This window comes from Suricata suricatta, chromosome 8, assembly GCF_006229205.1.
Source record: "Suricata suricatta isolate VVHF042 chromosome 8, meerkat_22Aug2017_6uvM2_HiC, whole genome shotgun sequence".
NCBI classification, from domain to species: Eukaryota; Metazoa; Chordata; class Mammalia; order Carnivora; family Herpestidae; genus Suricata; species Suricata suricatta.
In genome coordinates, this window is record NC_043707.1 from 36890140 (window position 1) to 36912092 (window position 21953).

Sequence of the window (21953 nt, forward strand, 5' to 3'; positions counted from 1 at the left end):
CAGTCCTCCCCCAACCTCCTCCTTCCACCTTCTCCTACCTGTTCCTAGCTGCTCCCACCTGTCCCCACCTGCAGGTTCCTCCTGCCCCGCCTGGGCGCCCCCATGGGTGGACCTCCCCTACCCCACCTGCTCCTACCAGCTCTCACTTGCCAGGGAGCCATGATCCCAGCCCAGGCCTGACCTCTGCTTCTCAGAACCCTCCTGCCTCTGACTGTTCCCCTTTGTACCCTCTGGCTGCTGACTACGCCCTTGGGCATGCCTTCCCCTCCCTGGCCTACTGCCTACACTTCTAAAATGCTCTCCGGGCATTGCTTCCTGGAGGGGCCGAACCCCACAGGCCATGTATTGGGGTGCATGGGCAGAGATTGTTGTGGGGGTGAGGAAGGAGCTGATGTCGCAGAGGGTGGGCTTCCTCTATGTCAGCCAGCTGACTGGGGCGCAGGGGTACTAGGCTGAAAGTGGCCCTCAGTGGCCACAGCTGGCCCTCAGCAGGCAGTGCTGATCTCTCCTGCGCGGGAGCCGCCCCTGCCCTGCCTCTGACACCCCTGGGGCTCCTCCTGGGCTGCACACAACAAGGGGATAGAGATACTCGGGGTCACAGAAGCCAGTCACTGGCTGCAGGGTGGGGAGGTCACTCAGTCATGTCCCTCAAGTCCCAGGACCCCCGCCTGCTGCCATGAGCTGCACCCCCTTCCCCTCAGTAGAGACCCTAGCCTCTACTGTCCCCATGGCCCCTGTTCCTGCCCTGAAAGCTGGGGGCGGCCATATGAGGACCACAGGGCCCCACCGCAATCCAGCTGCTTCTCGCTCAAGGCCCTGGTCGTGGCCCACGCCCCCAGCTCCCACAACCTGGGCACCCCAGCCCTGCCCACCAGCCCTGCCTGTCCTTCGGCTCCAGCTTAGGCAGCACCTTCACGCCACATCCAGGACCCGTCTGCAGGTCAGCCCTCTGGACTGTGAGCTCTGAGGGCAGTGACCCTGCCTGAGTCAGCTGCACACACCAGCCTCGGGCCTGCCTCTCGGGCCACGCTCTCGGGGCGCACGCTCTCGGGGCACACAGGGGCGGGTGCAGCTGCTTGGCCCCTGAGTCCTGCAGAGGCTGGGAGGATTAGGTACACGAAGCATTCAGGGTTCTTTTCCCTCACGTATTCTCAGTGCCCACCCCCTGCTTACTTCCAAAGATGGCCTGTTTTCTAACCATCCTGTGCCTTGTTTTTTCCACGCTCTGTGCCTGGAGCTCTGTCCTCACTCTCGCTCGGCGGCGAGCTGCGTGGCTCTGGCGCACATCCCGTGTGTCGCATTTCCATGTATGCAAGTGTGCATAGAACACATTTCGAGAAGGCAGATAACGGGATCAAAGGGCACCTGCACTTGTTTGGTTAGATTCTGCCAGATGGGTTCCTCAGGACGGTCTCTCCATGAGCACTGCCCGCACTGTGGGATGGCAGTAACCTAGGAGAGCACCAGTCCCCCACAGCCTAGCCAAGGGTGCGCCGTCACAGCAGATCTGGCCCAGCCGGAGGAGGGGGGTAGTTCCGTGTACTTTCAGTCTTCAGTCCCTTTGTCGTATGTGAGAGTGAGTGTCTTTGACCGTGTTTGTGTGCGGTCGTCTGTGCCCGGCTTTCCCGTGGGCTGTGGGTGCTTGTTGATTTCTTGGGGCTGTCATGTTGTAAGGAGTTGTGTTTTTGAGTTGTGGGTAGGTTTTCCCAATTGATCAGGATTTTTTACTTCATTTGAGGCATTTTTTATCAACAAGTTTTTGTTATTTAAATTTTTATAGAGGTGTGTTTATCTCCTATTGTGTTTTGGCTTGGTGGTGAAGCAGGTCCTCTGTGGTGGTTTTGTTATTCACGTGTCAATCCATGGCCGATGTGGCATTCAGGTTTGCTCTGGTATTTTCACAAGGGATGAAGCCTGACATCAGCCTGTTCCCAGAAGGGGACCCTCTTGGGTTCCTGGGACCGCTTCCCACAAAGCCTGTCCTCAATGGTGTGAGGTGCTGCGCCCTGGGTTCGCGGTGCCCATGTGTGGCTGGGTGTGGGCCGCTCCCAGTGCTGATGCACCCCCGTCCCCTGTCCCCGTGACTCGTCCGGCAGGATCTTCCCGGCGCCTTTTATTTATGTGTGCGTGCTCTTTGGAATGAACATATCCCCCCACTAATTTAGAATTTGTTAGATTTTGCGAAAGATGAGGGTGACCCTTCAGGGACCAGATACCTATCATAGGACAGTCAGTCTTCTGCATGGGAATGTTTGTGGGGTTCTCTTGGCACCCCACCGGGACATTTTATGGCCGTGTGTTCGTCTCGCATGTTTCTCGTGTCACTCACCTCTGGGGCGGGGGTCTCCGGTGTCATCGCCCTGCGTGCACACGTGCAGACCCCGGTTCCGCTCAGGAGGCGTATGACCTTCCCCATGGCAGTCGCGGGTGCCCCTTCATACTGGAGTAAGCGTGCAGGTGCGTGCCCCGGGTCCGTGCTCTCGGACGTACGTGTAAAACAAGGCACTTCAGGTAAGAGCCTGAGCCTCCCTTCCCCACCGGCGCCTGGCGGCTCATGCTCATTAACACCGGGGACTGGAGACACTGGCTACTCATGTGCTCTATATGGAGACATTCCACACGCACTGATTTCTCTTGATCTTCTCTGGGAGTAACGTGTCTTGAATAGCAAGCCCCTTCCCATCCCATGAGCTGGTGCCAGCTGGCCTCTCCTCAGGGCCTCCGACCCCTGGACGGCAGGCCTGGCCCCTCGCGAGCATGGGGGGCCTCACGGCACCCCAAGGGTCCCTGGAGTCCCTGTCAGGATAGGCCTCAGGGCACGGGGCCTGCCCGGGGGTGCCAGCTTGGTCTGCAGTCACCTCAGACTGTGTGCTGACCCCTCTTCACCTCCACATGCTCCTCACCAGGCCTTTAGATGCATGGGTGAGTCACCCAGCACCCGCAGACCTGGACCCGCCAAGGCTGTCAGGAGACGGTGGGTGCACTTGGGTAGAGATTCAAGTTTTCTGTGTTCACGGCCACGTGAGCGACTGTGGTGTGGATGGCAACAGAGCGGGACCACCAGGGTGGTCATGGTAGTTCCCCGGCCCTGAGCTGAGGCCCAGGTCCCCCTGGAAAGTGAGGACGCCCAGTAGGTGTGCTGCAGTAGTTGGCAGGGCGTGTAGCACGAGGTGGGTATCCTGAGCATGGAGGGATTCCTGCATGTGACGTCCAACTCTGACCTTCTCCTGGCGTCTGAGCCTGTTTGGAGGGAAAATGGAGAGGCTGGTGCTGATGGCTCCTGGAGGAGTGAGCATGTCATGTGGGGGTGGGGGCACTGTCCTGACTCGGCCTCCTCGCTTAGCGGGATCAGGTATGCAGGAGTGCTTTCCTGCCGCCTGCCACTGATGGCTTTGCAAAGGCTTGCGTCCTCAGACACGTGGCGTTCTGATGGCCCAGAGGCCTGTGTGGAGGGGGGCGGTCTGGGCTGTGTGCGGCAGCCTTGCACAATGCCTGGAGGGCTGGCTCTGTTCTCACTCAGTGGTCCCGTCCGGCTGTGCTTGTGTACTCCGCAGGGCTGCTTCAGATTTAAGACTATTCACAGGTCCACAGATGGTCCCCTCCCCACCAAGGCCTTGGGAAAATGAACAGTAGGTAACAGCCCCATTTGGTAGACCAGTAAACTGAGGCTCAGAGAGAACGTGACTTGGTCTAGTCCTGGCACTAGTATAGGAAAGTGTATACTTTGGGCAACAGGACGCCAGCCCTTAGGACCATACTCTGGGCCACCTCCTGGGACTGCTCCTGGAACCAGGGGATCCAGGCCAGGCCTCTGTAGTCGGGGGTGAGGGGACTCTGTGCGTGGCCCCCATGGCCCCACCTGGCAGTGTCTTTCCTCAGGCCCTGTGGCCAGTGATGCGGTCCCCATTGCTGTCGTAAACAACCCCAGTGTCCCTGTTCCACTCCTGGGCCTTGGCGGTGGCATGCAGGCGCCCAGCCTGGTGTCCGTGCTCCGTATTCCTGTTTGTTTCCCGAGGGTGCCTTGGCCACGGGGAATGCCAAGTGCCCAGCTTTTCAGTAAAGCTTCTGTCTTAGGGGCAGGGAACAGGAGGAGGTGGGGGTAGACCCTCGTGGCCCCCTGTCTTTTCCTTAGCCCTATCGGTCCAAGGACAGACAGAGGCTTGCGGCACACCTATTCCCCCTCAGTAAAATGCCTGTGACTTGAGGAAGGGTTCCCAGGATCCTATCTCTGGGACCTCCACCCCTGGGCCTCTCACCTCTTTACCCCTCCCAGTGACCAGTCCTGAGCAGCTGTGCTGGCCTCCAGTCCTCTCTGAGCCTCAGTTTCTCAGTCTCTGAGCCAGGAGATGGGCCAGCTGCTCCTGATGCTAGATTTGGGGGCTGGGGGGGGTCTGGCCCATGCTGCTCTGCATGACCCCCTCCAGCATTCCCTGCCTTGTATAGCTGCTGTGAGCACAGTCCAGGGGGCCCCACTCTGGGGGACCGGGTCTGCTGTGTGCCCACCCAAGGCTTTAGGGCCCAGTGCATACCGAGCAAGAAGCCAGCTTGCCCCCATCCTCGCCTGTCGGGCAGTAAGAATGTTAGGTCAGCCCCTGAGGGACCTCACGGAGCTCCTGAGCAGTGAGGGCCCCAGCCTTGGGCCTGTGCGGAAGACGCAGGGCCGGGGTCAGGGGACAAGGGCACCATAGCAGGGCCTGGAGAGGGCTGTGCTCCCCGTCTCCTAGCCCACCCCCGACCCTGACCCTTAACCCCAGTGGGCTTCAGCTCTGCCCCCCCGAAGCTGTGCTTCCCTGGGCTACGAGAGATACTGATTTAGCTCTGAGGCTGGGTGATTTATAAATATGCATGAAGCCCAGCACTTACTTAACTGTGCCGTTTCATTCTCCCTGCATCTCTGCCTCTTCCCGCAGGGCCTCTCAGTATGCGCGTCAGGCCCTGGTGGCGGGCTCCCTCCTTCCCTCCCCTCCTCCCGGCCTGGGCCAAAGGACCGCCGCCTGCAGCACATGCAGCCACAGGCCAGGCCAACTGGGCTCCCAGGCTCAGCCTCCACAAGGCTGTGAGCACTGGCCTCCGTGAGGCTATGAACCCCGGCAGGCAGGTACTTGGGGATGGCCGCCCCGCCCCTGCTCCGCCACAGGTGGGAAAGGGCCTGCGTGGGTCAGGGGCGGCCGGGCCACAGATGCTCCGCACAGGACTCAGGACGCTGGCGTAGTGGGCCTGGACATGAAGGGAAGTGGTCAATATTGCGAGCTGGCAGGGAGTTGGGGCCAAAGAAGGGATTCTGTGCAGTGAGGCCGAGGCGGGAGCCTCTGGGCTCTGGGGGGGCAAGTGGGGTTCACTCATGACACACACACACACCCCTATAGCCCCAGCTGCCCCATGCCCAGCCCCATCTTCTGTTTCCACTGGGTCATTCTTTGGCAGAAACGGCCGCTCCCTGTGGGTGGTCAGCCTGTGCAGGCAGTGGTCGTGCTGTCTTGTCAGAAGAAGCCCGGAACATTCCTTGGGAGGTTCTGGCCAGCATGCAGCTGCCCTGCCGAGAATCAGACCCATCTCTGGTGGGAGATCACAGCCACCTTCCCCCGGTGTCCTGCAGAGTCACCATCTAGCAGCACATTTCCGCAGCGGTGCCCTGTCTGTACCTTGTGGCCGTGGCCATGACCATCCCGCCCCCACGGCCACACCACTCCCACCCCACACGCCCCCTTAGGGCCCTGCCCTCACATTCTCCAGGCAGGGGGTTGGGGGTGAGTTGCAGGTCACCAGAAGTGACCGCCGCCTAGGAGGGCCGGTGCCTGCTCTGGGCAAGGCACTGGCCTGCTGGAAGCATGTGAGGAACCCGCCGTCTGGGCAGTCGCACGTCCCATCTCCGTCCACTCTCGCGCCTTCGTGCCATTGGCCACACTGTGCCACCCTCTCAGAAGTGAAGGGACGGGCTCCTCCCACTGAGCAGGGCCAGTGTCACAGGCAGAGCCTGCAAGCGCACCACCCAGCCACGTGGTCCCGACAGGGGTGAGCCCCCCTCTCCCGCCAGCCCCCGGCCCAGGGACAGCCCTGTGGGGTATGTCGGGGGAGAAGGACAGGGTTGGATTCCGTGTCATCTGGGCCTGTGGGTGCCTGCTATTGGGGTCAGCTGCCTCCAGCCCCTGGGAAGGCAGCATCTGGCCACCCAGTCTGCATGCTCCCTGATCCCAGGCCTCGACAGACGCCCAAGGGGCCCCAACCACAGCAGCCAGCTCCCCTCCCCTTTGCCACCTCCAGGTGGGAGCCCTTGTCCTTTCGAGCCCAGTGAGGGACGTGCCAGGTGGCAAACCCAGGCCCTCAGGGTATTGACAGCTCATCTCTGGGACTCAGCTTGTGCATCCCACCCCCCAGCTTCTTCCCTGCCCACCAGGCCTCGCTGTGACCACTGCCCCGCCTGGCCAGCAGGCCCCGCCTAGCAGCAGCTCGCCGTCTGTCCTGATGCTGGCCTGTGCCCCCACCTAGCAGGTCTGCACATGCCCTGCACCCCAAACCCCACAGTGTCAAAGACCCATATGAAACCGGCCTGAGCGGAGCAGCCTGGCTCCTGCCCTGGGGACGGGGTCTGGCAGTGTGGGGCCCCTGCAGGAGCCCTGAGGCCCAGGGGTCAGGGCAGTGTCCACGGGAAGATGGTCTGTGAACATGGGGCCAGAAAGCCTGGGCAGATGAGGTCAGGAAGCATCACTTGAGGGGCCTATGGCCATGAATCCTGACCAGCCGTGGATGCGTGGTGGTACCAGGGTGTCCCAGAGGCTCAGAGATGTTCGGCCTGGCAGCCGGACAGGCCCCCACTGGCATGGGAGTCAAGGACCTCCCAGCGGGGCTTGGGACTGTGCTGCCCCCAGCACACATTCCCTCACCGAGCCTGGCCCTCTCCCCCTTCTGGGCGCCAGCTCTCAGCCCTACTTCTTTCCTCCTTTTTTTTAAAATAGCTTTATGGCGATTTATATGCCACACACATCACATGTTTGAAATGGAGAGCAATTCAGTGGGTTTTGTGCTTGCAGATAGTATGCCCTTTCCTCGTTTCAGACACACGTCCTGCTGCCCCTCTGCCTCCTCCCCCTCACAGCCCCCTCTCTGCTTTCCATCCATGCGGGCACTCCTGTTCTGGGCCTTTCGTGTGGACGGAGTCACGTGATCTGTGGTCCTCTGTAATGAGCTTCTGTCACTGAGCGTCCCATGTCTGAGGATCTCATGTGTGGTAGCAGGCATCAGTGCCCCGCTCCTTTTTACGGCTGAGTGGCATCCCACCCAGGCACCCAGTGGATCCATCGCGGTCCCCCTTCACCAGTGGCTCTCCTGCCATCTGTTACGCGTAATGCCGCTGTGAATGTGGGTGCGTGTGGACTTACTTCTCTGGGGAAGACGAGACAGGTACACTTGCTGGGCTGTGCAGTCACTCTGTCTCACCGCTCGAGCAGCTGTCCCCCACAGCGGCTGTGCCGCTTCACATCTGCCCTGGCAGTCATGGGGGCTCCCAAGTCCTCGTCCACACTTGTCACCTTGTTGTGACTTGGTTTCCTTTTCCCTGATTAACGACATCGGCACTGAGCGTTTTCTCGTGTGCTTACCAGTTTTTGTGTCTCTTCCGTGGAGGTGCTGTAGCAATACCGCTGCCCATTTTTAAATCGGTGACCTGGGTCTTCCTGCTGCCGACCTGTGAGGCTTCGTCATTATTCTGGGTGTGAGTCACATGCTAGATGTGTGACTTACACGTGCTTCTTCCCGTTGTGTTCATTGGTGTCCTTTGAAGCACAGAGGTTTTCATTTTTATGATGTCTAATTTGTACGGTTTTTCTTTTGTTCTTTGTTTTCAGCGTCCTATCCAAGAACCCATGGCCAAAGGCAGTGTCATGAAGGCTGAGGCTCTCGTTTTCTTCTGAGTCCTGTGGCTCAACCTCTTACACTTACATCTTTGATTTTGACTAAGTTTTCCTGTGGTGTGAGTTAGGGGGCATGCCTTTGCACGTGGATGTGCAGTGCGCCTGGCACCTGTGTTAAAGGCCTGTTCTTCCCGCTGAGTGGTCTCCATGCCTTCATAGGAAGTCAGTCTGCTGTGGACACAAGGGTCTCTTTAGGCTCTCAGTTCTGGTTCGGTGAGCTCGCTGTCTGGCCTGATGCCAGCACCACCCGCCTTGTGGTAGAGCTGGGGGTCCTCCTTCTCTGTCCTCCCGTCCAGGATGGCCAGAGTCTTCCATCCGGAAGCCTTTTGCCATTCCCTGTGAATTCTAGAGGCAGCTGGGATTGCCATGTCCTCCAGTCCATGGGCACCTATTTGCGTCCTGAATCCCTGCTGGCGATGTTTGCTCCCCACTGTTCTTGGGGTGCTGGGGATAGGAAGGGGATAGAGCTGCCCGTCCGCCCCTGGCCTCCGGGTGCCCTGGACGCCAGCCTTGGGACTGGCCTCGGTGCTGCCTGCCGCATGTCCCACTGCACGTCCCCGTGGGACAGCCTTTGTTCTCCTCCCGGCTTCCTGCTCACATGCTCTCCACCCAAGGTCAGCAAGCTGGCACCCACAGGCCAGACCGGCCGGCTGCTCGCTTTGCAGATACAATCTTTTTGAGACATAGCAGGGCCGTCTGTTCACGTACATCCGTGGTTGCCCCCCATGCCACAGTGGTAACAGAGGCCACAAAACCTAACTAGTTGCTTTCTGCCCCCTCCCGGCTGGCAGGCTTCTGGCCCTAGGCTCTGTCCCCTGACCTGCTCTCTGCCTGTTTCCTCTGATTACCGGCAGGGTGGAACAGGGCCTGCACCGTGACCTGGGCACCTTGTGCCTGGTGCTGTGCTATGGCCCCTCAGCCCTGCGGCTGTGGAGGTCCTGGGGCTGCCGGCTATGAGTCCCTCACTTTCCCTCCATAATCAGGAGGGGGTGGAGGTCAGTGCACTGTCCTGTCACCGTGGTGACCCAGGTCAGAGAGTGACCTATGGCCTTATTTTAACAGATGCCTGCAGAACCCGAAAGGCCCAGCCCCGGGACCTCCCAGGGAGCCTGCCGCCCACCAGGTGGGGCCCGGGGCACCCTTGGTGCCCAGCTCCTTTCTTCTCTAGCCTTCTCCTTAGGGGCGGCATTTCCCTATTGCTTTGTTGCCAACACCCCAAAACTTAGCAGCCTAAACCAGCAGCCACCTTGCTCTTGCTGGTGTCCAGGTGACTGTGCTGGCCTCCCCTAAGCGCTGTCCCCAGCTTCCAGGTAGCCCTGCCAGGAGCGTGTGCTGCCTCTGGTGCGTCAGGAGAGGACAAACAGACGCGCACACGCCCAGACCTCGGACGCACTACACTGACCGGGAGGCCGAGGCTGACTGCACAGGGAGGACTTGGGGGCTGTGGGCGCTGAGACCAATCGCGAGCCTTCCTGTGGCCGCCATTTGTCTGGGATGGAGGCTCAGGCTTGCGTCTCCCACTGTGGGGAGGGAGCAGGCTCCATGTGCATGGACGTGTTTCCACCGCGTCCTGGGGTTGGTCCCAGAAACAAGGCACCGAGTCGGATGCTAGTCCTCAGGTGGGAGCAGGGCGTACTCCTAGTGCTGCTGGAAGGCCATGACCGTGAAAAGGAAAGAGGCCACACTCCCAGGGCGTGTGACGTCCTCACGGCCTGATTCTGCAGGGCTGGCATGGTTGGGCGCTCGCTTCCCGGGACCCAGGGCCAGACGTGGCGTGGACAGCTGATGGCTGTGCTCACCAGCCCTCTCAGTGCAGGGGCGAGGCCAGGGGCATGGACCGCAGCCCCACTCCCTGTCCCCCAGGGCCTTACAGTTCCACACAAGACACAGGGAAGGGACAGAGGCTAATCCCGTGCTCACGGAGTCTAGCTGTGGCCTCCACCTCCACTGATGGGTCTTGTACCCACTGAGATGCCCTAGAAACTTCGCTCTTCTTTACCCAGTGTCCCCAGCGCCCCAGCCACTTCCCGCAAGCTCAAGGAATGGCTCAGTCAGCACAGAGCTTTACAGTCTAGGAGGGGTTTGAACTCGTGTCACCCATGCATCCCCGGCATCCCCAAGGGCTGGGTTTTCCACACTTCCCAGGTGAGGGAGCTGAGGGCTGTGGGGTGCGGTGTGGCCAGCAGCAGAACTCACCATGGCACTGGACACAGATGCTCTCTCTGTGACATAGGCGCTCCCACACGAGGTGAGGCCAGGCCCAGGGTATCTGTGTCCCCACACAGCGGGGGCCTCCTGCGCTGGCCTCTTCCATCAGCCTGTCATGATGGCCTGGGGAGGGCCGGGTCAGAGATCATCCCAGCCAGGACCCTGTGGCCACTGCGCCATCTGGGTGTGTGGTGACCCTGCTTCCTGTGGCCAGGGCCACGAGGAGCGAGAGCTTTCGTGGCCTATCTCCACACTGGGGAGGTGACTGATGCTGTGGCCGAGGCAGCATGGGCACCAGGTCACAGAGCCTTCCTCGTTGTGAACTCTGGGGGTCGAGGCCTCCCAGTGCCTGGCCTGCTCACCCTGTAGCCAAAGGGTCGTGTGTCCCAATGTACCACACCTGTAAGAATGTCCCCCACTTTGCCTGCTCTGTCTGCTGTCGCCCAGTGAGGCCCTGCAGGATCCTGAAGCTCCTGGACACGTCTGCTGCCCGGTCCCCTTCCCATCGAGGGGAGCACCCCTGTCCCGGCCAGGAGCCGTGTGGTCCTTCTTGCCCATGTGGGTTCAGGGCCTCCAGGACAGCGGCCTGCCCCAGGCCTAGGTCACCGGGGCAGTAGCAGACTCAGCCTCTCCTGGGCCCAGCAGAGCGTCTGCTTGGTGGCCAAGGGAAGGAGGGACTTGACCCTCCAGCTCAGCAGGGGTAGCCCAAGCCCCAGGCCTATCCTCATCCTTACATTTTTGAAGAGTTGCAGGAAACCCAAAGGAAGAATGGCATTTGGGGACATGTGAGTGACAGGCACTATGTCTGTGGTTTTGCAGGACTCACTCCTGGGTGCCCAGTGCAGACACCGAGCAGGCTGGTGGGCAGAGGAGGGTGACCAGGAGGCCAGCCGCGCCCACCCCCTGGCCCATCCCTCCCTCCCTACTTGCCTCCCACATGAATGATGGGTGACCCTCCCCCCCGACCCCCCCACCCCCCGCAAAGGCCCAGAAAGCAAGCCACCAGTCTGTCCACTGCCACAGGGCCTCTGCCAGGCTGCACGGGGCTGAGGGATTTGATACTTACGCTTCTTTCCCAGAGTGTCAAAACTGGAGGAAGTCACACTGCCTTCCCACCTGGAGACTCTATGTTTAGCCACAGCTACTGGAAGTGTCTTTATTCTCTGAGGTTTTTCCAAGGGTCTCAGAAACCCATAAGGAGTCCCGAGTCCTCCCTGCTCAGCACCTTCCCCGCGGGCTCACCTGACAGCTGAGCCCAGGCCCCATTGTGCTGTGCCGCCCCCAACCCTCTCTCTGAGGGGACGCCAGGGACAGGGGCCAAGGGGGCCACGGCTGCTGATGCGTCATCTCTGGCCAAAGCTGGTGTCTCTGCTGTCTTCTTTCAGAGGGGGCTCTCTGACCACCCTCTCTTGTGCCCTCGACCCCAGGAAGCCCAGGGAGGGCCCTGCTCTTCCTTCCCCCTGTTCCCTCCTGCCTCTCCTGTCGGGGCGCATTCTGGGGCTTCTGGGCTGTTCTCGCCCCACACCCGCGGGAGCCACATTGTCCTTCAATGACTTGGCGGGACTCCTGCGCGGGCCCTGCCGCACTTAATGAATGTGTCCACGGCCAGCATCCTTCCCTGGAGAGTGAGATGTTCAGAATAAAGGATGCCATCCCCCCACCCTCCTGCTGTCCCTGAAAGAGCAAGGAGAAATGTGTGGGCAGGACTGACAAAGGCACAGGGAGATGGGACTGTCGGAGAGAGAGGAGAAATCACTGTGTGCTCAGCGGAAAGGAAGATGGGCCATGGAGTGTTCAGCTGGCCCAAGGTCCCCAAGCACAGAGCCAGTGGCCTCCCGGGGCCTCCCAGAGCACCTGCCCCAGGAAGGATACAGCCCTTCCTCCACGTGACACGAGTTCTCTGCCCTGGCAGATGCGGAGGATTTCGGGACAGCCTTCTCGCTCCTGTGCCCTGCCGGGGCCCCTGTGCTTGTCAGGGAGACCAGAGAGGCGTGACCCTTGCTGTGACCCCACAGGTATCCCTCTGCTCTCAGCAGATCCTGGCCGTGAAGGGGAAGAGGTGAGCCCCCCAGGCCGGCTCAGGGTCCCCATGGGTGGCAGAGACCCTGCCTCAATCCCCCCTTGCCCTTGGGGTTCTCTGACCTGCGTACACGTGTGTCTTTGCATCATGTGCCCACCTGTATGTGCATGTGGATGTGTGTATTTGTGTACATCTGTTTGTATGAGAGCACATACCCTTGTCAGTGTACACGTGTGTGCGTGTGCTAGGAGTGTGTGCGAGTGTGTGTGTATGCACATGTGTATTTGTGTATTGCACGCAGGTGTGTGCATGTGAATGTATGCACATGTGTTGTGTGAGCATATGTGCGTGAGTGCATACACATGAATGTATAGGTGTGTCTGCACATGTGTGCATGTATGTCGATGTATATGCATGTGTGCGTGTGGATGTGTGTCTGTGTGCACAGGTGTATATCTGTGGGCACAGTGTGAGTGTGCAGCTGTGTGTGCATCTGGCCTGCTTCCTGAGCAAGGCCGGACCCTGGTGGAGTCGAGCAATCCGTTCCCGGGAGCGTCTAGACGGTCCTTGTGTCCACGTGTACCTTTTCATCGCAGCCGCCTGGCAGGACACTGGAAGTGAGTGTTCATTAGCGTACCACATGCTGCCCGGCACCCAGAGATGGAAACAGAACTTCACAAATGCCTCAGGGTCCCCGCTGCCCCAACCACAGCTCCTGACCTCCCCCGCCCCAGGGCACGCTGGCCTGCCTTCTCGGGCCATGTCTCTGCTACGTCTCACTCATTCTGTCGGCATCGGTGGTGATGCTCAACCTGGCTGTTGGTGCCTGTAGGTGCCCATTCCCACTTCCCCTTAGGGACCGCACACTGCATCCAGTGGGCATGGACCTCAGGCCCAGGACCTGGCGGTGCCTGACTCCCGCTGGGCGTTTGCACGAGGCCCCGAGTTGCTGGCCGTCAGACTCGTGCTGCTCTGGAGGAGCCACCCTACCGCATGGCTGTCCCAGGGCACTGCGTCGGGTTCCATCCTCACCAGGACGAGCTCTGACCTCTCTGTGCCCTTGCCGCTGGCTCTTCCCGTCAGTTCTGTGTCGCGCATTTGGGGAAAAGCATGGGCATCTCGGCACTTTTTTCATTGGCTTTGCTCTGACAATTGATTTGAGCTCCGTTTCATACATTGCTGTCCTGTCAGACATGCCTTTTTGTCAAGTGTCTGTTCATTTTTTTTGCCCATTTTAAAAATCGAGTTGTCCCATTTGACCCCACACACCCTTTCTTCCTGTCCCTTTCTGTGCATCGGCAGCTCAGTCACCATTGCTGAGGACTGTAACATGTTGCGGCGTCTGCCAAGGTGTCTCACAGCCGTGTTTGGTGACTGCAGGCTATGTGGCTCGTTTGGGCCCTGGGCAGGTCATTGTGTACTGGCAGCGGGCCTCATTTGCTCTCCGTCTCTGCATACGTGATCTTGTTTCTCGGTGGCAGGCGGGCCTCTCCCAGGCCAGGAGGGGAGAGACTGGATGCATGGAAGATGGTGAGGACTTCAAGGTCCCAGCTGCAGCCTTGGGAAAGAGGAATTTTCTTTCCCTGTTCCTGAAGGTTAAGCTTCAGGAAAATGGTTGGCCTCACTCAGGTCCCAGGGCCACACTTGCACTTGTTTCTGGGATCAGGCAGGGGGGTTCTGCACTGATGGGATGGAGCCTGCGTCTGCTCCCTGGGGTGGCAGCAGCTGGTGGGCAGGTAGGAGCAGCCGAGAGAACCTTCCAGATGGACCTACCTGCCAAGCGAGGGTTCTCCCATGGGGTGGCCAGGGGCACTGGGGCCCCAGTGGAGACTGGTGCATGAAGCAGCAGAGGAGCTGGGTGCAGTTGTTTGAAGTCCTGTGTCCACACCAAACCTGCATGTGACCAACTGTACCAACATACCTGTCACTGTCGAAACTAGAAGCTTCCGAGGCATCCCTCGGAAGTGAGTGGAACCGTGAACTGGCGCGTCCGTACAAGGGGATGTTACTCAGGTGGCATGGAAATGTGCTAGCAGGCCACCAGAAGCTGTGGTGGAGCCTGCAGCGTGTGTCGCCAAGTGTCGTGAAGTGAGGAAGCGTGTTTGGAAAGGCTCCAGCTGACACTGTTCTGGAAGAGCCGGGCGGCGAGAGCGGTGGACAGGTGGTGCGCGGGCACCCGGGCCAGGAATCTCATGCTGTCCCGGCGGCCCCGTGCCTGCATTCACCGGAGCCCCTGAGGTTACATCACACGCTGAACGTCGGTGTGTGCATGACTTTAGAAGCATCTCAAGGCCAGAGCCCAAGGCGGACTCCAGAACATGGGAGGACAACCCCCTTAGGGCTCGTGAGCGAGGGAGGGGCCAGCCTCAGCACCCCGGAGCCCGAGAGGCTGCTTCTTGCCAGCTGCACACGGGTGCCAGACCCAAACTGGGTGGGGGCCCTGTTGGGCCGTGTCATGTAAGGTTGTGGAGGTCGGGGACGTGCGCTTAGTTTAACAGACTCAGGTGGTTGCATTTGGAAACGTTTGTAGACGGGTGTGTCTCCCAGTGAGTGATGTCAGCGCCCACACTCGTTAGTCAGTGATGGCTGGGGCCCTTGGGGTATTGCTAACAGGGACGGGGCCCAGCCAAGTGGGGACTCTGAGCTCTCCTCACAGTTTATCCCTAAGTTTATTTTTTTAACATGAACTTATTATTGAAAGAGAGGCACAAAGTGTGAGCCGAGGGGGAGACACAGAATCCAAAGCAGCTCCAGGCTCCGAGCTGTCAGCACAGAGCTCAATGTGCGGCTCCAACTCACAAACCATGAGATCATGACCTGAACTGAAGTCGGATGTTTAACTGAGCCACCCAGACGCCCCAGTTTATGTCTGAGTTTTGTGTTCATTTTTAAATCCACAGACCTTGAGCCAGCAGGGCATGTGGGAGCAAGAGTCCCCAGTCTTTGGGACATTTGTTGGTAGAGCATTGTGAAAGTGTAGCATTTTGAGATGTTCCTTCCCAGTTTGCCTTTATGACTGTCGTGTAAGAAGCTGGAAGGGGGCTTGGAGGCCCAAGCACCTGCAGGTTTTCCTGGTTTTCCCCAGTTATAACTCACCACCGCTTTAGTTGCACGAGGCCTGGGGAGGGGCACAGTGGTTCCTGCCTCATTCAGGGCCACGGGCCATGCTAACTTGTCCTGTGGTCCTGCAGGGCAGCTACGACCAGAGCAAAACCAAGGTGCTGCACATGACCATGAACCCGGCCAGCGCGGCGAAGCAGCAGCTGCGCGAGGACCAGGCCCGGCTGCAGGAGGAGTGCGAGCGGCTGCGGGAGCTCGTGCGTACCCTGGAGCGGGGCGGCCCCGTCCCCGCCAACCTGGAGGCTGCAGTGGGGCTGCCCTCGTCCAAGGAGGTGGCAGGTAGGCACCGCCCCCCATCCGTGCGTTGTCCGTCCTGCTGGCCGGGCCACGGGAGGGTCTGGGATGAGCCCCGGGGAGGTGACTTGGGGAGTGGTGGGGAAACACAGAGCTCTACTCTGCAGCCTCCCCTCACGCAGATGAATGCCATTTCCCGGGTTATACGTGTCCCATTAATCATGAGTAAATGCGCTTGTCCTCGGAAACAGGGACCGTCGTTCATGGGTCTGAGTACCTTTCACAGGACCCAGGACCCAGAGTCCTCTGTGCAGAGGCCAGCGGCGGCAGCGGGGAGGGGGAGCAACATGGGGGGGCTGCCTGTTGTGACGCGGCCTTGCTGGTCAGCTCCGCACATCAGGGCAGCAGCCCCTGAGCCCACGACCCGTCACCCCCCGTGCAGGGAAGTGATCCTCCTGTTCCCACGCCAGAGCCGCCCTGCAAGGGCACGGGAAAGGGCCACTAGCAAAGGCAGGGAGCCTTCAGAGGCCCAGCCTGCCACGGTCACTGCACACCATGGGGCCCTGTGGGGACACCGGACTGGGGGGGGCCTGCCTGGCCCTTCCCAGCACAGCTCTGGCAAGGTCACCAGGCCATCTGCGCTGTGGGGCCAGGCGGCTGTCGCCTAGACATCTCCCACCCGTGTTCGTGAGCTGCTCTTCCTGGGTGACACCCCCGCCCCTCCTTTTCACTCGGGTCATCTCCCCCCGCTCCATGGTAGGGGCAGGGCGCAGGCCACCACCTCGTCTTCCTTGTCTTTCTCTGCTGAGAAAGTTCGTCCTGCTTCGAGCTGTCTGTGTCCTTCACAAATCAAGACCCAAAGACCCAGACTTAGAGCACTTCCAGATGGCCCTTCACCTCATGACAGAGTTCATGTGACATAACAGGTCATCCACCCAGTGCGGCAAGTCGCACTCCTGATGCGTGAGCTCTGAGCTTTGCACTGGGACAGGCGCTCACACACGGGCCACGGCTCTGAGACAGATGCTCGTGGCCTCAGCAGCCGGCAGTAGAGGCCGAGTCTAGAAGGCCATAAACCAGCCCCTCTGGGAGGTGACCCGGGAGCCAGGGCCCAGGCCGGGCAGGGCAGCACGGCGGTGGCAGAGGGAGGGCATTGGACCCAGCGCTGTGGAGGGGAGGCCAGCCAGTGCGTCTACTCTGCCTCTTTCCGTGACTCCCGCCCTTCCTAGAATTACACGAGAGGACGTCTTGGGGTTTGGTTTCTTCGTTTCAAGGAGGACATAAACCTCAGAGAGAGGATGGCACGGCAGACTGTTGGAATGTGGGAAGCTGGCATGGGGGCGGTTGAAGGGTCAGTCGTGGTAGAGCCGAGAGCCAGTCTGAGTGGTGCCCCTGGAGCCCCCGAGGCCACATGTGGTGGCCATTGGCCCTGGGCAGGGAGGGTAACTGGCAGAGAGGAGGAGGAGGAGGAGGAAGGGCGCTTGTCGGAGGCAGGGGTGCCATGGCAGGGGAGGGCAGGTGTGGTGCCTGGACCAGTGGTGGGAGAGCCGCTTGGCTAAGTCACGGGAGATGAACCCATTGGGCTAGCGGGGCCAGCCACCTGCCGAGCAGGGAAAGCTGGTGTGGAGTTCTTCTGCATCTTTGGCCAAGGACCTCCTCAGCGACCCAGAGCAGGGCCCGGCCCCCTGGATTGGCAGGAACACAGACACGTGAGTCCTCAGCACCCCCACTCCCCTCTAGGCTCCTCACACGACCCCTGCTGTACCCAGCCTGGGCCAGGGAGATTATTAATTGCAGCTTAATTAGGTAATTCATTAATATTAAGTAATCTAATCTTGTCAGCAACACAGTGAAGGTGATCAAGTTTGTCGCTGCCTGGCTGTGTGCAGCTGATCCCAAGGTGTCCCTTGGTGCTGGGGCGCTGGGGCTCCTCCCCCCTTGATGGCAGAGCATTGTGGTGCCAACCCCCTTGGTGACAGGGTGCCGTGGCTCCCCTCCCCTTGGTGCTGGGGCTCCAGGGCTCCATCCCCCTTGGTGGCGGGGTGCCATGGCTCCTCCCCCTTGGTGCTGGGGTGCCATGGCTCCTTCCCAGAGCCTACCCACTCTGCCCAGAGAGGCGACTCAGGTACTCGCACCACAGGGCCGGGGTGCAAAGAGCAGGTTTTCTTCTTCCCTCACCGTCCATCCTGTCTGCCGGCTTGCGAGGCTGCCCCCTTTCTGCTCCAGCCAGCGCTGGCTCAGCTGGCGTGAGCCGGAGGGCTCCGGGTCGTGGGCCAAGATTTACTCTCTAGGTACCAGGCGTGGTGGAGTGGCAGAAATCCCAACACTGGACCCATGGGATATGGGCTGAGTCACTGCTGCCCCTGCGCCCTGGGACAAGGCAGCCACGCCCGGCTTCGGTTGCCTTGTTGTGCTCGAGGGTGTGGTGCCAGTGTGGAGGAGACTGGAGACCCTCAGGGCAGAGGCACATGCTCCATTAGCTCGCAACACTGGACACCTGCCGGACCCCTAGGCATCAGGGGTTTTGTCCCCGCCCTCAGGACAGAGCAGGGAATCAGGGCCTGGGAGAAGGCTCGCCAAGGTGGCCAGGCAGCCTCCTCGGGCCAGGGCAGGGGCTTCCGCTGAGCTTTGCAGGCTGGGTGGGAGGAGAGAACGGCTGGTGTTCCTGGCAGGGGTCACCTGAGCCAGTCCTGAGCCAGCCACAGCGAGTGTTGCACCTGTGTCCCAGGGGTGAGGAATGTGCCATCCAGGTGGGGAGAGACCAGCGTGCCCAGACGACCCACGGAGCAGCAGAGGGTCTCTCTGGCCACCTCTGGCCCCCACCCCAGATGAGCACTGGGAGCTGCAGGAGGTCCCTGTCTAGGGCTTTCCTGACCCACCGGCCTTACAGAACAGCCTCCACCTCCCCACCCCCAGGCTGGCCTGGCATCACTGAAGTGGCTGGCTGGTCCCCGAGTGGCGCACTCTTGGGACAGAAATGAACATCACCACAGAGGTTTCAAAACAGCTGATGTCGGCCCCGAACTTACAGAGCGGGGGCGGGGGGGGGTGGGCATCAGACACACCCAGATACACTGTTACCAAACAGCAGGACACGGAAAGGACCATGCAGGTCCTGTGGGAGCGCTAGCCTGTGTCCTGGGGCACGCTCCCAGGCGGTAAAGGACCGGGCCCCTGGTAAGGGTGTAGTTGGCTTTGTAAAATCTAGGCCCTGACCCCGTGTCTGCGGATGGTCGTGTGGCCCCACGGGCGCTACTGCTGGTGGGGCTGTCCTGGTGCGTGTGGTGGGGCGTGCCACGTTGTGACTGGCAATTCTCCGCCGTCTGCAGGTGAACACCTGTTCCTGCCCTTGGCCATCCCTGCATCCCCTGGGGTGCAGTCTCCGGTCCAGTTTTCCCCTTTTTTACTGGGTGGTTTTCTTTGTGTTGAGTTTGGGGAGTTTCGTTTTCTAGCAGTCTTTCTCAGAGAAAAATTTTTCATTTGGATACACTTGGATGATGAAAAATTTTTCATTTGGATACACTTACTTGGACGATGAATTCTTTTGCAGGGGCTCCTTCCAGGAACCCTGCCTCACCCAAGGTCAAGACGCTGTTTTCTTCTGTTTCCTACCTAGGGAGTTTTGGTTTTACGGGTAAATCCATGATCTCTTTAGACTTAAGTTTTGTGTACAGTGTGAGGTTAAGGTTGAGGTGTTGGTGAGGGGAGTTCATGTCAGCTGTGAACGTCCCATTGTTCCCGCGTCAGGCTGCCGAAAAGCACGTTACCTTCCGTTGAATTAAGTACCTTTGCTCCTTCATCACATCCCCACTGGCTGAGTTGCATGGGCCTCCTTGTGTTCCTCTGACCCACGCGTCTGTCCCTTCGCTGCCGCCCCCACCCCTGCTCTGACCGGTGGCTGTAGCCAGACAGTCCTAGTCATTCCCAGCAGGACTTCCACACAAACTCCGTTAAGTCTGTAGGTCTCCTTTCATAGGGTCCGTACCTTTAAGTGGTGAGTCTTCCAGGCCAGGACACCGTGAGTCTGCCCCGGCCGGCTTGCGGGGTCTCCATCATCGGCAGTTCCCGAACACCCACGCACAGCCCCATGGGGTGCATTGGTAGGCATTTCCTTGCTGTTGTTTTCAATTCTTGCAGTGATCTTAAGCGTGCGTGCATGTGTCTTTATCGCTTCTAGCCTGTCTTGCTCTGCGTATGGAAACATGCTTGGTCTTGGGGCCTGTGGCCTCAAAGAATATACGCATCAGTTTGAGGAAGGTTTCATTCTTCTGTTTTTGTTCTTTTTGTCTTTGCAGTCATGACATTTGTGGATAGTGACTGCTTTATGTTTTCCTGTAAAACCCAGTGCCTGCATTTCATTTTCTAGCCTTAGTCCCCGGCCAGCGCTCCAGTGTGGGGCGGAGTGGCGGTGAGCAAGGGCGCGCTGGCATTGGTCCTCATCTTCTGGCGTGTTCTGTCTGTTCCCGGAACCCTGACTGCTCCTCATCTCCTGGGCATTCAGTCCCTCTCCACTAGTGGTACTGTGAGCTGCAGGCACAATGGGGATGCCCTTTGTCGGGCTGAGGAGGTCCCCTCTCCTCTTCAGTTTGCTGAGGGTGTGGATCTTGCTGGATGTTGAAGTCTGCATCTCTGTCACTGGGTAAGATCACGTGCTCTTTCTTCCTCAGACTATCCGTGCGGAGGATTACTTGTGAAATGTTTCAGTATTGAACCAGCCTTGTATTCCTGGAATAAATTCCTCTTGGTTGTGGTATATTTTCCCTTCTTTATGTTGCTGGATTCAACTTGCTAATACTTTGTCAATAGTTTTTGTGTCTTTGGTCTTGTGAGTCTGGAGTTCTCTTGCCCTTGTCTGATTTGGTTATCAGCATAATGATGCAACAAGTTGGGAAATGTTCCTTCCTCTTCTGTTTCTTAGAGGAGATTTGTAGATACCTGCTGGACACCACCTGGACCTGTAGATTTGGGTCATGGAGTAGTTACAGGGGCAGCGGACTGAGCGTTTGTGCCCCGGGCCCTCAGCACCCAAAATTTATGTGGTCACCCTCCTCCCCATGGTAATGGTGCTAGGAGGTGGCCTTGAGAGGTGACAAGATCGTGAGGGTAGAGCCCCCACGAATGGGACCCGGGCACTCCCTCTCTCCATCTGAGCCAACGATTGGACCCTCACTAGACCCCAGACATGCTGGTACCTTCAGACTCCTTGGCCTCCAGAGCTGAGAGGAATACAAGCTCGTGCCGATAACCCTCCCAGTCCACATGCCCCACATGGTCGAAGACCACAGGGATATCAGTTTATCTGTTTCTTCTTGGGTGAATTGTGGCAGTTTGTGGGGTTTGGCAGGAATTGGTCCTTTACATCTAAATCATGGAATTTATAGCAGGAATTGTGTGTACTATTTCTCATTAATTTTATTATCTCTGCTGAGTCTATAGCAATTACCCTTCTTTCTTTCCTGATTTTGGCAATTTGTGTCTTTGCTTTTTTTTTTGTTTGTTTCTTTGTCAACTTTGATGGAGATTTATTCATTTGATCGGTCTTTATAGGACCTAGCTTTTGCTTTCATTGATTTTTCAGTATTGATATTCTGTTTTCGATTTTATTGATTTTTAAAAAATTTTTTTTCTTTCTTTGCTTATTTCCTTGTGATTTCCTTTCATCAGCTTGCTCTGGCTTTCTCTTGCTCTTGCACTTTGGTTTCTTAAGAGAACGTTAAATTGCTCACTTGTGATCTTTTTTGTTTTCTAATATAAACATATAGTGCTAACAATTTCCATCCAAGCACTGCTTTAGCTGAATCCACAGATTTTAGTATGTTGTAGCTTATTTTTGTTCAGTTCAAAATTGTTCAGATTTCTTTTCAGCTGTCTTCTGTGATTCATACATCATTTAGAAATGTGTTTCTAATTTCAAAATGCCTGGGGATTTTCCAGGTGGTTTTCTGTTACTAATTTCTTATTTAATTCTTTTACATTTAAGGAACATGCTTTGTATAATATCTTATGATTTTTTTTAAATTCAAGATTTGTCTAATGGCTGGTACTGAGCTATCTTAGGATATTTTCCATGTGTACTTTGTGAGACTGTGTATTCTATCTGTTAATCAATGTGCTTAGACCGTTTATATTTAATGTAATATTTTAATACATTTGGATTTAGGCCTGCTATTTATGATTAGTTTTTCTTGCCCTCTATTTTATTCCTGTTTTCCCATTTCTACCTATTTTCAAGTTATTTTAACAATTTTTATTATTCTATTTTGATTTATCTTTGGGTTTTTTTTAATTATTATATCTCTGTGGATACTTTTTATAGTGACTTCTCCTGGGGTTACGATATGCACACAAAACCTGCAGTGGTCTTGCAACTGATATTTTACTACTTGGAAGGTCAAGATCTTACCATGACACGATTTTGCCGCCCACCCACCCCCATGTGCTAGTGGCCACGGATGTTTCCTCTA

The 21953-nt window shown here is 58.1% G+C and overlaps 1 protein-coding gene across 1 annotated transcript in view; it reads left to right on the forward strand.

The window, feature by feature from the left end:
• MAD1L1 (mitotic arrest deficient 1 like 1) overlaps positions 1-21953 on the forward strand; it is a 288983-nt gene that overhangs the window by 208506 nt on the left and 58524 nt on the right. Inside the window, exon 14 of the mRNA XM_029945762.1 lies at positions 15327-15534. Coding sequence (XP_029801622.1) covers positions 15327-15534 — 208 coding nt within the window. The remainder of the gene's footprint in view (positions 1-15326; positions 15535-21953) is intronic.